At 37.6% G+C, this 14882-nt stretch overlaps 1 protein-coding gene, 1 long non-coding RNA gene and 1 other non-coding gene across 3 annotated transcripts; 2 read left to right on the top strand and 1 right to left on the bottom strand.

Moving 5' to 3' along the window:
- The first annotated feature begins 1359 nt into the window (after nucleotides 1-1359).
- Nucleotides 1360-3154, top strand: LOC103838713. The gene is made up of 2 exons (XM_009115164.3): nucleotides 1360-1805; nucleotides 2148-3154. The coding sequence occupies exons 1-2, from the start codon at nucleotides 1559-1561 to the stop codon at nucleotides 2945-2947; spliced, it is 1047 nt and encodes a 348-aa protein (XP_009113412.1). The 5' UTR covers nucleotides 1360-1558; the 3' UTR covers nucleotides 2948-3154.
- A 3552-nt stretch (nucleotides 3155-6706) lies between these two features.
- Nucleotides 6707-6813, bottom strand: LOC117128825. Its single transcript, XR_004452216.1, has one exon. It is a non-coding gene; the product is annotated as a small nucleolar RNA R71 (small nucleolar RNA).
- Nucleotides 6814-11460: 4647 nt separating this feature from the next.
- On the top strand, nucleotides 11461-14108 carry LOC103838712. The gene is made up of 3 exons (XR_627203.3): nucleotides 11461-13389; nucleotides 13480-13631; nucleotides 13743-14108. It is a non-coding gene; the product is annotated as an uncharacterized LOC103838712 (long non-coding RNA).
- The last annotated feature ends 774 nt before the right edge of the window (nucleotides 14109-14882 follow it).

The raw sequence follows: 14882 nt of genomic DNA, 5'->3' as shown, positions 1-14882 counted from the left end.
TGTTCTTGATGCATTTAAACAAACAATTTTGATGGACTAAATAACTTATTATCAGAAACTATGTAGTTAATCAAGTTTTTATCATTAATGACATTTATATTGCTTCAGGTTTCAAGGGCTACATCGATTTTAGAAGCAGAAATGGATTTCTTATATGTTTTCCAACAGAGTTTGGTTTGAAGGTGGCAATAGTGAGATCACAAGAAAAGAATCATGCAACTCGGAAGAGAATATCGAGCTTGGGAACCTTCTGTTTGATATAAAACACTGGATGTCTCTACTCTCTGAATGCTCCTTTGGACATGTCAATCGAGAGAAAAATCAGGGAGCGGATATTTTATTGAAGAAATATCAAGAATACTCATGTTTATCATGTATTTGATGTTCCGCCCGTTTGGCTAATTGACTATTTGAACACCCCTTTTACAGTTTAAATAATATATCCAGTTGATAAAAAAAAACTTTGATTAACACGAGAATCTCTTACACACTCCAACAAAACACGGGCCACATGATTTTGGTCAAAACTCTATTTGGCAAATTTCCACTATGCTCTGATCCGAGATCAACGGTTCACATACAAAAACACGTTCATAAGGGCCACATGGTTTTGGTTAAAACTCTATTAGGTGAAATTCCACTATGCTTTGACAGTTTGACCCGAGATCCACGGTTCACATGCATACACGAACATGTTCAATTGTTCATAGTGGCTAAGTACCTTACCCACTGACACCGTGTCGTTTACACGTATTAACATTTAAAGGAAAAAAATAAAGCTGCTCAAAAAATTGGTAACGAATGAAAACATTCTGAAATGTTAACTTATAAGACTAATTTATCGTTTTTCTTAACAATAATGTGGTAAAAAAATTTAACTTATAAGAGCTATATTAAGACACGATAAACCATATCCATCAACGTACGATCTATCGAAAATCTACAGCTATATAATGTGGCGGAACCAGAAATTCATTTTACGGGGTTCATAAAATAACATAAGGTTTCAATGGAGGCTTGAACCTTGGTTTTGGGGTGTCATAACAGAGAATATTGCCATTTTTGCTGCTTATTCTTTAGTAAATCTTATACAATTTTGTTTATTTATTGGTTTAATGGGTGTCATATACTAAACGCTTAATGGATCCGCCTACATTCACAAATCACAGCTGCTTATTATCACCACAAAGAAACGTGACAATGTTTTAAGAAAAAGAAACGTGACAATTACATTCATAAATGTTTTGGTGAAGTTCGGCCAAAGTCAGAAGCGCCTGCATGTCGAGTGGAAAGCAATTTCAGTAAGAAGATGAAGAGAGAGAGAAGACTAGAGAGAGGTTTTATAGAAATTTGACTTTACATAAACTTATTAAGATTTCGTTTATAAGAAAGTAATATGTGTGTTTTAGTGTTTAGGTCGGTGTATTTACACAAGAATCATTAAATATGATTATTAATATTCCAACTAGCCAAGCAAGCATGCTCTCTATAAAAAGAGGTCACATGAGAGGAAAGAAATACAAACTCATTTCCCAATATAAGTTAAAGACTCAAAGCAATGAAGGAAGATCTGAAGCGCATCAATGGGTTGTACGTTACATTGTTACTAACGCTCTATGCGTGCGCTGTCATTGTACAACTCGAAGCAGCGTCGGAAACAAAGACATGTTTCCAAAAGAAGAGCCCATGCTTCCTTAAGAAGCAGACTTGCCCAAACCAGTGCCCTTCGTTTTCCCCTCCCAACGGTAGCTCCAAGGCATGCGTCGTAGATTGTTTTAACCCTATATGCAAAGCCACTTGCCGAAGTAAGTAAAAAATATGCCATACTTTTTAATGGATGATGTTCAGTCTAGATTTTGGTTTGGTCATTCTGAATTAATTGGTTTATGAATGATAAATATTTAAAGTAAAATCTGATCTGAAGTGGATAGTTTGGTACGGTTTTGGTTTTGGTTTTGGTTTTGATGTGAGTTTTAGTCAAACATATCACTAACTTATGATTAGAAACTTTTTGAATCATACTAGTAAATCAAACTAGATCACTAGCCAATCAAATTAAGATAATAATTGGTTTTAGCATCCTTTATTTTGGTTTAGTTGGGACTAGTTGGGATACATTCTTACAAAAACCAATCTCTTTAAAACAGATAGAAAGCCTAACTGCAACGGCAGAGGATCAGCATGCTTAGACCCACGATTCATAGGTGGCGACGGCATCGTCTTCTACTTTCACGGCAAACGCGATGAGCATTTCGCACTCGTCTCTGACACTGACCTCCAAGTCAACGCACGCTTCATTGGTCTTAGACCCTCTGGCCGGAGAAGAGACTTCACCTGGATCCAATCTTTGGGTCTGATCTTCGGTCCCAACAACAAAACCTTCACACTCGAGGCCCAAAAGGCTGCGAAATGGGACCACCAAGTGGACCATCTCCGTCTCTCCTTCGAGGGAAAAGAGATTCTTTTACCAAAAGGAGATTCGTCATTCTGGACTCCTCCGGGAAGCTATATAAAGGTAGAGAGAACTTCAGACATGAACTCCGTGTTGGTCACTTTACCAGACATTGCCGAGATTTGGGTCAACGTTGTTCCAGTTACAAAGGAAGATGACACGATACATAAATACGGGAGACCTGAAAATGACTGTTTTGCCCATCTCGAAGTTCAGTTCCGGTTCTTGAGGTTGTCCCCGAACGTGGAGGGCGTTTTGGGAAGAACATACAGAGAGGATTTCCAGAATCCCGCGAAACCAGGGGTGGCCATGCCGGTCGTCGGTGGGGAAGATAAATACAGAACATCTTCTCTTCTTGAAACAAGTTGTAATGCTTGTGTTTACTCCCGTGGCTCTAGAAGTTCCGACAAGATCGAGCCGTTGTCGCTGAATCAAAACACTGTTGATTGCACTGGGGGATCGAGCAGTGGTATTGGAATCTTCTGCAGAAAATAAATACTATTTTTTATATTTTATTTGAAAAATTAATCGAAGCGTCATGTCGGTGGTGTTTATCATAATTTTTTTTTCTGTTGGTCAAATGTTGAACTAGCTATGTACCTTAAAGATGTTGTGCATCTGTTTGAAATGAATAATATTTTTAAAAAAATGTAATAGAAGCATATTCCATTACTAAATTTGGTTGTGCCACTGGGTTTTGTATGCACCAGGATTTATTTTCGGACATATTTAAGAATATATTTTCAAAATAATATTCCAATTTCAAAGTATTGATCATATTTAAGGTACATTTTATGTTATTATATAAATATTTTTATTTGTTAAAAACCTATATGTAATGTACCTACATCAGATCTAAATATCTTGATTTTTAAATATAATTGATTAACCAAATTTAATTTCAAATCTAAAAATTTCATATGTATTTTTGAATGGGCTAAGATTAGATCGGTTGTAGATGGCAAAATTTTGTCCCTACATTATATGACATTTTAGTTAAATTTTGCTTAACTTTGGATATATGATATACACACTAATTAAACTATTTTCACATGTTAATTTCATTTATGTTTTGTTTAAACTTTGAGCTGCAATTGTTTTCAACATTTAAATACTTTAAAAACACAGTCAGAAAATTTTCATGGTCTAACCATTATCATAATGAAAAGTTCTTTAGAATGTTCATTTGAGAAAAAAAAATAGTTCAGTAAACTAAGCCAATCTATGATTAAAAGGCTAGAGTCGATCATTTTATCATAGAAGTGCCTCTACCACATTTTTCTCCCTTAAATGGGTGAAAGGGTAAACGGATTTGAAGCCACCTTTGTTGCTGGTGGTGAAATTCTAAAATATTTTTTAAGACAGTCTTCAAATTCAGAAGTCATTCTTTCAAGTACTACTCACGCTGCTAGCCCGGGTTTCCTCTCAGAGGCTAACTTTCGTGGTTGACATGATCATGGACGTAGGAACCAAAAATGAGGACTTGCTAGCACCAATTGGACATATGAAGAGACAAAAACCTAACGGCTGGATGTTTCGACCAACATAATGAGACAAATTGATTGAGTTTCAAATTTGGTCCAAGTGAAACTTCGCATGTAACTGGATGTTAATAAACCAATAAATGACTATTTTTAGGTAAAATGACTTTTCAAAAGAATCTTGTTATTTTTCTGGAATGACAAGGAATAATATGGAACTAGATCTTGACCCGTGCGTCCGCACGAGTATTTACTTTTAATTTTTGTAAACGTTCAAAAACTAAATACATATACTATTGTACTAATTAAATTAGAAGAAGCTAATTAATTAAATATAACTGAATTAGTTTTATTATTCTGAAAATTAAAACGATTTTGATTAATTTAATTTTCAATAAACCAATAAATTAATCTGATAATTTAACATATTTCATAGTTTTTCTTTTATGGATTAAAACATTGACTTTTTGATTTTTAAGTAAATGAAGGATTGCATATCTTTTAAATTTATTATGTACCTAAATATTAGGCAATTTCGTAGCTATGTTTATGGAAATTGTTATTTATAAAGTTAGTGGCATTGGATGGTAATTGTTGAGGAAAATGATATCTTGCATATTTGCATTGTTTTATCCATTCATCCATTAGCATTTTCATCATATAGATTAGGATTTAGCCATGTCTAGGTTGCATTTTGCATTCATTGTCCTCATTAGGTGTTGGAGTGCCACATGGAGTTCTTGGGGACATTTGGATGCATTTGGAGCTTAAAGGACGTGAAACAGGTGATCATTGGACGAGCAGAGCATGGGAGCGAGGTTCCGCAGCGACGTCATGAGGTCGCTCCAAAGCACCTCTCAGAGCGACCTAGCTAGAGCGACCCCGTGAAGTCGCTCGCCATATTCATCCCGTTGGAAGCCCAGAGCGACTTGCCCAAAGCGACGCACCGAGGTCGCTCGCATCTCACACCCCTCTCGGAGCGACCTCCCAAAGCGACACCCCGAGGTCGCTCGCGTCTCTATGGCGAGACGACAAGAAGCGAAGCCCGGAGCGACCTCTCAGAGCGACCCACTGAGGTCGCTCCCGAAGACCGGAGCGACTTGTCGGAGCGACATGCCGAGGTCGCTCCGCGTCTATTGTTGGGTCGATTTCTATTTTACTTAAGGGCCTTTTGGTCATTTCATTATGCACGTTTTACATTTCTAAAACCTATGTTTTAAACATCTTTTGTAGCCACCAGAGGCAGATTATCTTTTATCTTTTATCTATTGAGAAATACACAAAAACTCTCTGGAGAAGTTCATCTCTTGGATTTTGATTGTTATGTTCTTGTGTTATTGTTGATTTCTTATCTATTTCTCTACATGATTAATCTGAAATCCAATATGGGTTTAAGAGGAATCATGGAGATTAGTGAGTAATCACTTTGTGAATTCATGGGTTAAGGAGATTAAGGGTGATTAGGTTAGAGCTAGGATGTTTTAGTGTAGATCATTCATATTTCCTTGCTAGTAGAGTAATCATAATGCATCTTCTGAGTTGGCCACTCAGTTGTTGATCCTTAGGCATTTCTCACCCGAAAGGTGTTCGATGAAATGCCCAAGACAACTCTCCTAGGCTTTTAGTATACTTTGCCAAAGACATTTGTTGTTAAAGATGCTAAGATAGCTAATAGACTTGTTAGTAATGATTGCTTTCATATTATTCAACCAAAGACATTTGATGTTTGAGATATGTTAGCAAATGAGCATTCATCTAGACATAGAGCTTGCTTAGAATTGTGTCTAGGCTTAAGGTTGATAGTTTGATTGATCGTTTGCCATCCTTAGTTCGATACTTGATCACCCAAGGTCTAATCCCTATACCCATGAGTTCTCTTTTCCCTTAGTCAAGAAAGTATCATTTTGTTATTGCTTTCTAGTTTAGTAGTAGTTTAAAACCCATCTAAATCATTGGTTGCACTTAGATTAAGTGAGTACTTGCATTCTCGGTGCTTTGATATCCCTCAGAACTGGTTCGACAATCTTTTATACTACAACATTTGTCTTATGAGCCTTGAAAACTCCTAACATCAAATTGGCGCCGTTGCCAAATTCTGAGTAGATTTCAACATTGAGATTTAGTCACTTGCTTGAGACTAAGTCATTTTTATTTTCTTTTGTTACTGATTCTTCTTCACCTCCCTTTAATCTACAGGTGTATGCACTTGAGGAGCAGGGGTCCATCAAACCTAGTTCCAAGAGTTGCAGATATCAGAGCTTTAGAGAGAGAGTGTGCTAGAAAGAGAAGAGAAGAAGAGCAACATGCTCAATTGCAGAGATTGCACACTGATATGGGAGACATACATCAGCATGATGCAGGCGTAAATGGCGCTAATAACAATGCTCCAGCTAACCAACAGCGAGCAGCTCGACCCATTGGCACTTATGACCGCCCCAACATTCATGGTCATAGATTGGGAATCCGAGCACCAGCTGTAGCAGCCAACAACTTTGAGATCAAATCAGGACTCCTCAATGTGATTGAGAACAACAAGTATCATGGCTTGGCTCTAGAGGATCCATTTGATCACTTGGACAGCTTCGACAGCTACTGTGGGTTGTCAAAAACCAATGGTGTGTCCGAAGATGCCTTAAAACTCAAGCTATTCCCTTTCTCTTTGGGGGATAAGGCACGTCAGTGGGAGAAGTCTCTATCCAGTGACTCCATCACCACTTGGGATGACTGCAAGAAAGCATTCTTGGAGAAGTTCTTCTCTACTTCAAGAACTGCTAAGCTGAGAAACGAGATTTCCAGCTTTCAACAGAAGAACTTGGAAGGCTTCAGTGAAGCCTGGGAGAGATTCAAGGGCTACCAAGCTCAATGCCCACACCATGGCTTTTCTAAGGAGAGCTTGCTGAGCACATTCTACCGTGGTGCTCTTCCTAAGTACAGAGCCAGACTGGATACAGCTAGCAATGGGTTCTTCTTGGGGAGAACTGAGGAGGATGCAGAAGAGCTGGTTGACAACATGGTAAAGAGTGATGCAGTCTACAGTGGAGACCACGACAGAGGCAGTAGAACAGATGATAAGCAGACGAGGAAAGAGATCAAAGCTTTGGAAGACAAGATCGACCTACTCATTGCTGAAAAAGCAACCCAAGAGCAGCTGAAGTTTGTTGGTAACTCCAAGCAGGAAGATCCACTTGCTGTCAATGAGGTTGAGGGTTTGGAAGGTCAACAGGAGTTGTGTTTCATTAACAACAATGGTAGCTGGTACAAAAAGGAGCCCAACTTTCAGTACAACAACTACCAACAGAAATCCTATCCCAACAACCAACAGAGTGGTTATCCGCTTAGAAACAACCAACAAGGCAGCTATCAGCCTCAGCAAAACCCATTGTCTGGTTCCTCTGCTCCTCAAGAGAGCAGCACTGATACCTTACTGAAACAAATCTTGGAGTCTCAGACTAGAAGTGAGAAGCATGTTGGTTATGAGTTGAAGAACCTTCATTCCAAGATTGATGGGAGCTACAATGAGCTCAACAACAAATTCTCACACCTTGCTTCTACAGTCAAGAATTTAGAGAATCAGTTTGCTTCCATGAACACTCACCAGAATCGCCAGCAAGGATCTCTACCTGGAAAATCTGACCCAAATCCCAAGGAAGCCAAAGCTATCACCCTTCGGAGTGGTAAGCAGTTACCTCCTAGAACCCTCACCAAGGATGCTGAGAAACTAGGTGAGGGGGTTGCCATCAACATAGATGATGAAGTGGTGATTGTTGATGAGAAGATCAATGACGAGATCTTGGAGAAGATAGTGGAAGCCAAAGGTAAAGGAAAGGTTGGGGAAGAGAAGAAGACAGTAAAGGATGGTGAGGTTGTTACTCCAGCAAGTGAAAGTTCTTTTGTTCCTCTTCCTTATGAACCCAAACTTCCATTCCCTGGTAGATTCAAGAAGCAGCTGCTAGAGAAGTACAAGGCTCTGTTTGAGAAGCAAATGAGTGAAGCTCAGGTTGCAATGCCCATCATCGATGCTTTCATGTTGATTCCTCAATACAACAAGTTCCTGAAAGATGTTGTAGCTGCAAAGAAGAAGGAGATGGAAGGCATGATGATTCTTACCCATGAGTGCAATGCCATCATCCAGAGGCTTGATGTTCCAGAAAAATTAGAGGATCCAGGAAGCTTCACACTACCTTGTGCTCTTGGACCTATGGTATTTGAGAAATGTCTCTGCGATTTGGGAGCGAGTGTCAGCTTGATGCCTTTGTCTGTTGCAAAGAAGCTTGGATTCACTCAGTACAAGAAGTGTAGACTCTCTCTGGTGTTAGCTGATCGTTCAGTGAAGTATCCTGTGGGCATCTTAGAGGACCTCCCTGTGAAGATTGGAAGGTATGAGATACCTACAGATTTTGTGGTGCTTGAGATGGATGAGGAGGCTCAAGACCCATTGATTCTAGGAAGGCCATTCTTAGCTACAGCAGGAGCTATTGTTAATGTGAAGGAAGGCACGATTGATCTCCATTTGGGTAAAGAGAACATCCTCCACTTTGACATCAAGAGGAAAATGAGAAAACCAACTGTGTTTGGGCAAGTCTTCTACATTGAAGAGATGGACACTCCTGCTGATGAGCACCTTGAAGAGTTACCACCTGAAGACGACGAGGAGGGAGCATCTCCCTCTACTCATTCCCCATAGAAGGTAAACCACCACACTCCCCTGTATATACCATTTTATTTTTGCATATTAGTCTTCTTTTCGGTATCTTTCTCTCTACTTGACAACACAGAGACTGTGTAACTCAAGTTTGGGGGAGGTATCAAGTATTTGATCATGTTTGCTTTGATGTTGTTTCATTGAGTCATGCATGGCATACCTATTTGCATAGATAAAAAAAAAAAAATCAATCATTTAGTTTGCATCATTTGCATTTTTAGGAGAGTCTAGAGCATATAGGTTGCATTCACTTGCATTGGGAGCAATGATTTTGAATGCCTTGTAAAGAACACTACGTTGCACTTGACTAGCTTTTGCACCTCTCAAAAAGACTTGTATGTTTCGAGCCTTGAAAACTCTTCCTGAAACTTGTTGATTGCTGAAACTCAGTCTTTGAAGCCAACTACAACCTTATTTGAACTGAACGAACTTAATGCTTCTTGCTCATGGTCCCTTGTGTACTGAGTCATGGCTATACACACTTGAGTTGTCACATCTTTTATACCAATCTTTTTTGACAAACTCTAGTGGTAGACCACTCCCAAAACCTTTTCCTCCTTTTAAGCTTTCATTGTTTGATGAGTGAGGCCTTTTTCGGAAAGTCTTACATGTGCATAATGTTGAGAGTATCGGGAACGACAATGCTTGATCTTCATTCTTGCTAGATTGGACACTCTATTGTCTAGCTATAGGTGGGGGTGAGTGTTGTGATTATGATTTGGGAGAAATGAAAAAGGAAAAGAATAGACTCTTTGTGCTTAAGTGAATTGTTTTATTGGGACCAGTATAGAAGCCTCTAGCTCAAGTTTTGAAAAGTCTTGGCCCCCAGCCTAAAAAAAAAAAAAAAGGAAAAAAAAAACGAAAAAAAGAGAAAAAAAAAAAAAAAAAAAAAAAAAAAAAAAAAAAGGGGGCTAGCAAAGTTGTTAGGAGCTAAGAAATGTTTTGAGGTTGTGAAAAATCCCTTGTAGATTTCAAAGAGAAGGAGTTAAAGTTCTTAGGATCTTTTGGTGAGAGATGTGAGTTGGGTTTGACATTTGGGAATGATTGTGTAATTGTATGTTTGGGAAAAGGGTAGAACAATGGAGATTGAGCATTGTATGCATGAGTTGGTCCCTTTCTTAGATATATTATGTGCAATGTCAAGGCTACTTGTTTTGAGAGTAAACCACCTTAAAGATCATATGTTTTGAACCTCTTGAATCACTTGAATAAAAGCCTTCCCTTACCCAACCAAATGACTTGGACCAACTGACCATTTGCAAGAATTCACCTGATGTTTTGTGCTTAATGAATGTGAGAGTTGGTTGATTTGAATGTGTGGATGCTTGATGATGAGTATAAGAACAAAAAGAGTTAAGATAGGCTTAGAGAAGCTAGAGTGTAATAAGAGAGTGTGCTAGTTGTGTTTTTTTTGGCTATGTGCTCCCTCCTTCAACCTCTCTCCCTATGAGTTCTAGAAAGTTCACTTGTGGACAAGTAAAAGAACAAGTTTGGGGGAGTTGATATCTTGCATATTTGCATTGTTTTATCCATTCATCCATTAGCATTTTCATCATATAGATTAGGATTTAGCCATGTCTAGGTTGCATTTTGCATTCATTGTCCTCATTAGGTGTTGGAGTGCCACATGGAGTTCTTGGGGACATTTGGATGCATTTGGAGCTTAAAGGACGTGAAACAGGTGATCATTGGACGAGCAGAGCATGGGAGCGAGGTTCCGCAGCGACGTCATGAGGTCGCTCCAAAGCACCTCTCAGAGCGACCTAGCTAGAGCGACCCCGTGAAGTCGCTCGCCATATTCATCCCGTTGGAAGCCCAGAGCGACTTGCCCAAAGCGACGCACCGAGGTCGCTCGCATCTCACACCCCTCTCGGAGCGACCTCCCAAAGCGACACCCCGAGGTCGCTCGCGTCTCTATGGCGAGACGACAAGAAGCGAAGCCCGGAGCGACCTCTCAGAGCGACCCACTGAGGTCGCTCCCGAAGGCCGGAGCGACTTGTCGGAGCGACATGCCGAGGTCGCTCCGCGTCTATTGTTGGGTCGATTTCTATTTTACTTAAGGGCCTTTTGGTCATTTCATTATGCACGTTTTACATTTCTAAAACCTATGTTTTAAACATCTTTTGTAGCCACCAGAGGCAGATTATCTTTTATCTTTTATCTATTGAGAAATACACAAAAACTCTCTGGAGAAGTTCATCTCTTGGATTTTGATTGTTATGTTCTTGTGTTATTGTTGATTTCTTATCTATTTCTCTACATGATTAATCTGAAATCCAATATGGGTTTAAGAGGAATCATGGAGATTAGTGAGTAATCACTTTGTGAATTCATGGGTTAGGGAGATTAAGGGTGATTAGGTTAGAGCTAGGATGTTTTAGTGTAGATCATTCATATTTCCTTGCTAGTAGAGTAATCATAATGCATCTTCTGAGTTGGCCACTCAGTTGTTGATCCTTAGGCATTTCTCACCCGAAAGGTGTTCGATGAAATGCCCGAGACAACTCTCCTAGGCTTTTAGTATACTTTGCCAAAGACATTTGTTGTTAAAGATGCTAAGATAGCTAATAGACTTGTTAGTAATGATTGCTTTCATATTATTCAACCAAAGACATTTGATGTTTGAGATATGTTAGCAAATGAGCATTCATCTAGACATAAAGCTTGCTTAGAATTGTGTCTAGGCTTAAGGTTGATAGTTTGATTGATCGTTTGCCATCCTTAGTTCGATACTTGATCACCCAAGGTCTAATCCCTATACCCATGAGTTCTCTTTTCCCTTAGTCAAGAAAGTATCATTCTGTTATTGCTTTCTAGTTTAGTAGTAGTTTAAAACCCATCTAAATCATTGGTTGCACTTAGATTAAGTGAGTACTTGCATTCTCGGTGCTTTGATATCCCTCAGAACTGGTTCGACAATCTTTTATACTACAACATTTGTCTTAGGAGCCTTGAAAACTCCTAACATCAGAAAACTTAGGGTTAAGATTTATTTGTACTTCAGCTTTAATAGATTAGATGAGATGGATTACTCATTCTTTTTTTATTGTAACTGGTGAACATTTTATAGAATGAGAAAAATTTAAGTATTCAGGAAATTTCTATTTCAAAAATGCATTATAGTTACACGTGAATCCATTTTTCCTGGACCATTTGGAATTTGGGATGACCTTGAATCGGGTCAAACACATGCCAGTATCGGAAGAATTTTGATCACCAAGAAGCCTAAAGAGTCTTGGACCAAAACCTTTCCAACTTCCTATTTATTTTAGAATCAAAACCTTTTATTACGTTGAGAAGTTTCAAAGCCTAAAAAAGCATATGGTAGGAATAAAAGGATTAGGTGAACTGAGTGGGAGTACAATGAGCAATTTGAAGATCTTTGTGATTATAGCTCGGAAATGGCATTGAATGAGACTTTTTCAGTTGAATTTGATTCATTGAGAATAAAGACATCAATGATATTTTTAACAGGTTATATGTCTGTTTTGACATCCGTAGAAGAGCTTGAAAGATACGTGTAGACCTGCTTCTTGGAGTAGATAGATGTTTCTTCAAGTCGAAAGATGAAAATTTAGTTGTTGATTTCTTTGGGTCGTGATGCAGATAATGTGATTCGCCAAATCAGATGGACTGTGGTACAAGTTGAAAACAAGGATAATTGGTCATCGTTTATGAAGAAGATCAAAGTTAACATAGGACTCGAAGATGGTGATGTTATATTTATGGTTTCCGATAAAAGTTAATATTTTACTTGTATGGCTTAACCCGAGACAGACTTAGTGAGCTTGAGTCTCAGCCTCTATCTCCTGCCCATCTGCATGTTCCCATGCCCATTGATCTTGGCTTTATTTACTTTATTTTGTTTGAGTAGATACCATTTTTTTACTACATGTTTATTTATCATACAAATTTGTTTTAACCTCAGATGCTAGATTGGAGTTCACCAATGTTTACTTTATTTTCTTTGAGTATATACTATATTTTTACTACACGTATATTTATATATATAAAAAAATGTTTGCTTCTCTCCTGTTACGCCTCGTCACTAAGTCAATTACTCTGGGTACAACACCTGTCCATCTCCTAAATTCGCTGTGTTTCATTAATTGATGCACGATATAATTGGGCTTAATTTGGTTTGTGGGCTTCATTTGTTGCTCCACAATCCAGTCTCATAGCAAGAAACCTAAGCCTTTTTCTCAATCCAGGTCGCATAGAATTTTAGGGTTCACCGTATTCTTCCCTCTTCTGTATCTAAACCGCCATTGGAGTACCCAGAAGAGTTATGTGAAATGAATCTTTATGGTGACTCTCTGGATCGAGCAGATTTTGTGATGTTTTGTATGAGTTTCTTCTTCTCTAACCCATTACGAACTTCGAAAGGGTTAATGGACTCTCTGATTCCGTTTTTCCTCTACAACCTCTAAAGAATCATAAAGTTTATCTATTTACTGCAACAATCCAAACGACATGAATTTATTTCAATGACATCACATCCACCCTATATATATATCATTCATTGTTGCTTCTCACCTTACCGAATCAGGCTAAGCAAATTATCAGAGGAAACGGTGGAAATCAGATCGGCAAAATCAACTAGAAATGTACTTAAATCTCTGTTCTTCGGTGATGTTATGCTGGTTTGGGACCGTATGAGCTACACTTTTGATTGATATATGTTCTGGGAAGCAAGGAATAAAAGGAAAGGTGGCTTCCTAATTGGACTGGATCTGCTTCATATAGATGAACAGGTATTCAATTTTCTCTGTAACGAGATTTGTGTTCGTTAATATTCAATTTCGCTTACTCAAACTATTCTACTACATGGTTATGTTGTCCAGCGTTTCATTTCTTCAAACCGTGTAGCCCGTTACGAAGGTCACTTAAAGCGTGGAAAGACCTAAAGTTGTTGCTTCACGGTGTATCAAGAAAGCTGTCTGGTGATATTTATGATCGACGGTGAAGAGTTTTGGCTCGGATGCTTTCTGCCCAGGTTTGACTCGGAACGAGTTTGATCTCTATACGAAGGAATAAGACAAATTTTAGACCAATTTATGTGATGTTAATTTTATAATATTAAAATATTTTGGTGGATTTGAATCAGCTGGCGAGATACCTCACTGAGTCGAGATAGACACGAGGCTACGAATGGAGAAGGAGATGGCGGTTAAAAGGTGGGTGGTCTGAGTTGTTCCACCGAGTCATCCCGGGTTGGAATTTGAGTTCAAGACTGTAAATGTAAATAAGAGAGGAGCATTTTGTCTGATGAAAAGAGCGATAATGTGAGCTGACTTTTTGACTGAAGGAAAATTAAATTCATGTAATAATATAACTCATAATATATATATTTTATAAACAGTTAAAAATCATAATCACAAAAATAATGATATCTACTTATGATTTTTAACGTATAACAAGGTCAACGAAAAATATTATACACTTTGCTAAATATATAATTAACTAAATATAAGAAAACTAATGTGAAATATATAGTCTAATAATCAGTACCATTTAAAATCTTAATGGGCTATTCGGATAACATGTTTATTTATTATTAAATATAATAACATATAAAATATTTAGTGGTGTACATTTTACATGATAACACTCAGCTGGCAAAAAAAAATGTACCACTCAATATAAGGTTTTTGTGGTGTTTACTTAATTTTAGATATTTTTCTATTACAAAGAAACGAATAACAATACTTTTAGTTTTAAAATAAATGCATTTACACATTGTTTAAACTACCCTTTTCGGAATAATAAACAAGTTAGAAATAAAAGTTGTACGAATCTTGAAAACAAAAATTCAAGAAATAATACATGTTTTGCAACTCAATCAACACTAATCCATGGTTTGTGTGCTACACCCAATCAATATCAGTCTACTTAATATCATAATCAATATAAAACAAATTTTGAATAAATGTAAAACAACCAAAATTCACATGAAAAATATTTTTAGTGATGAGATAAATGTTTGATATCTGGCAAGAATAAAATAATAACTATGAAAGCTAATATTGCTTTTAAATGATAGTAAATTTAGGATGTCTTGGATCATCAAAAAAAAATTTAGGATGTCTTTATATTATTCACTCATTTAGTTATCCGCCCATAAGACTGGTAAACCATAATATAGTCTCGGAAATATAGTTGTTCAAAAAACAGTCTCAAAAATATATGCATGCTACCAAATTCCAAAATAAAAAATATAGCATTATCCTATATATAAATTATTATG

The sequence above is a fragment of the Brassica rapa genome, chromosome A09, assembly GCF_000309985.2.
Source record: "Brassica rapa cultivar Chiifu-401-42 chromosome A09, CAAS_Brap_v3.01, whole genome shotgun sequence".
NCBI classification, from domain to species: domain Eukaryota; kingdom Viridiplantae; phylum Streptophyta; class Magnoliopsida; order Brassicales; family Brassicaceae; genus Brassica; species Brassica rapa.
This window is presented reverse-complemented; position numbering and strand designations above follow the sequence as displayed.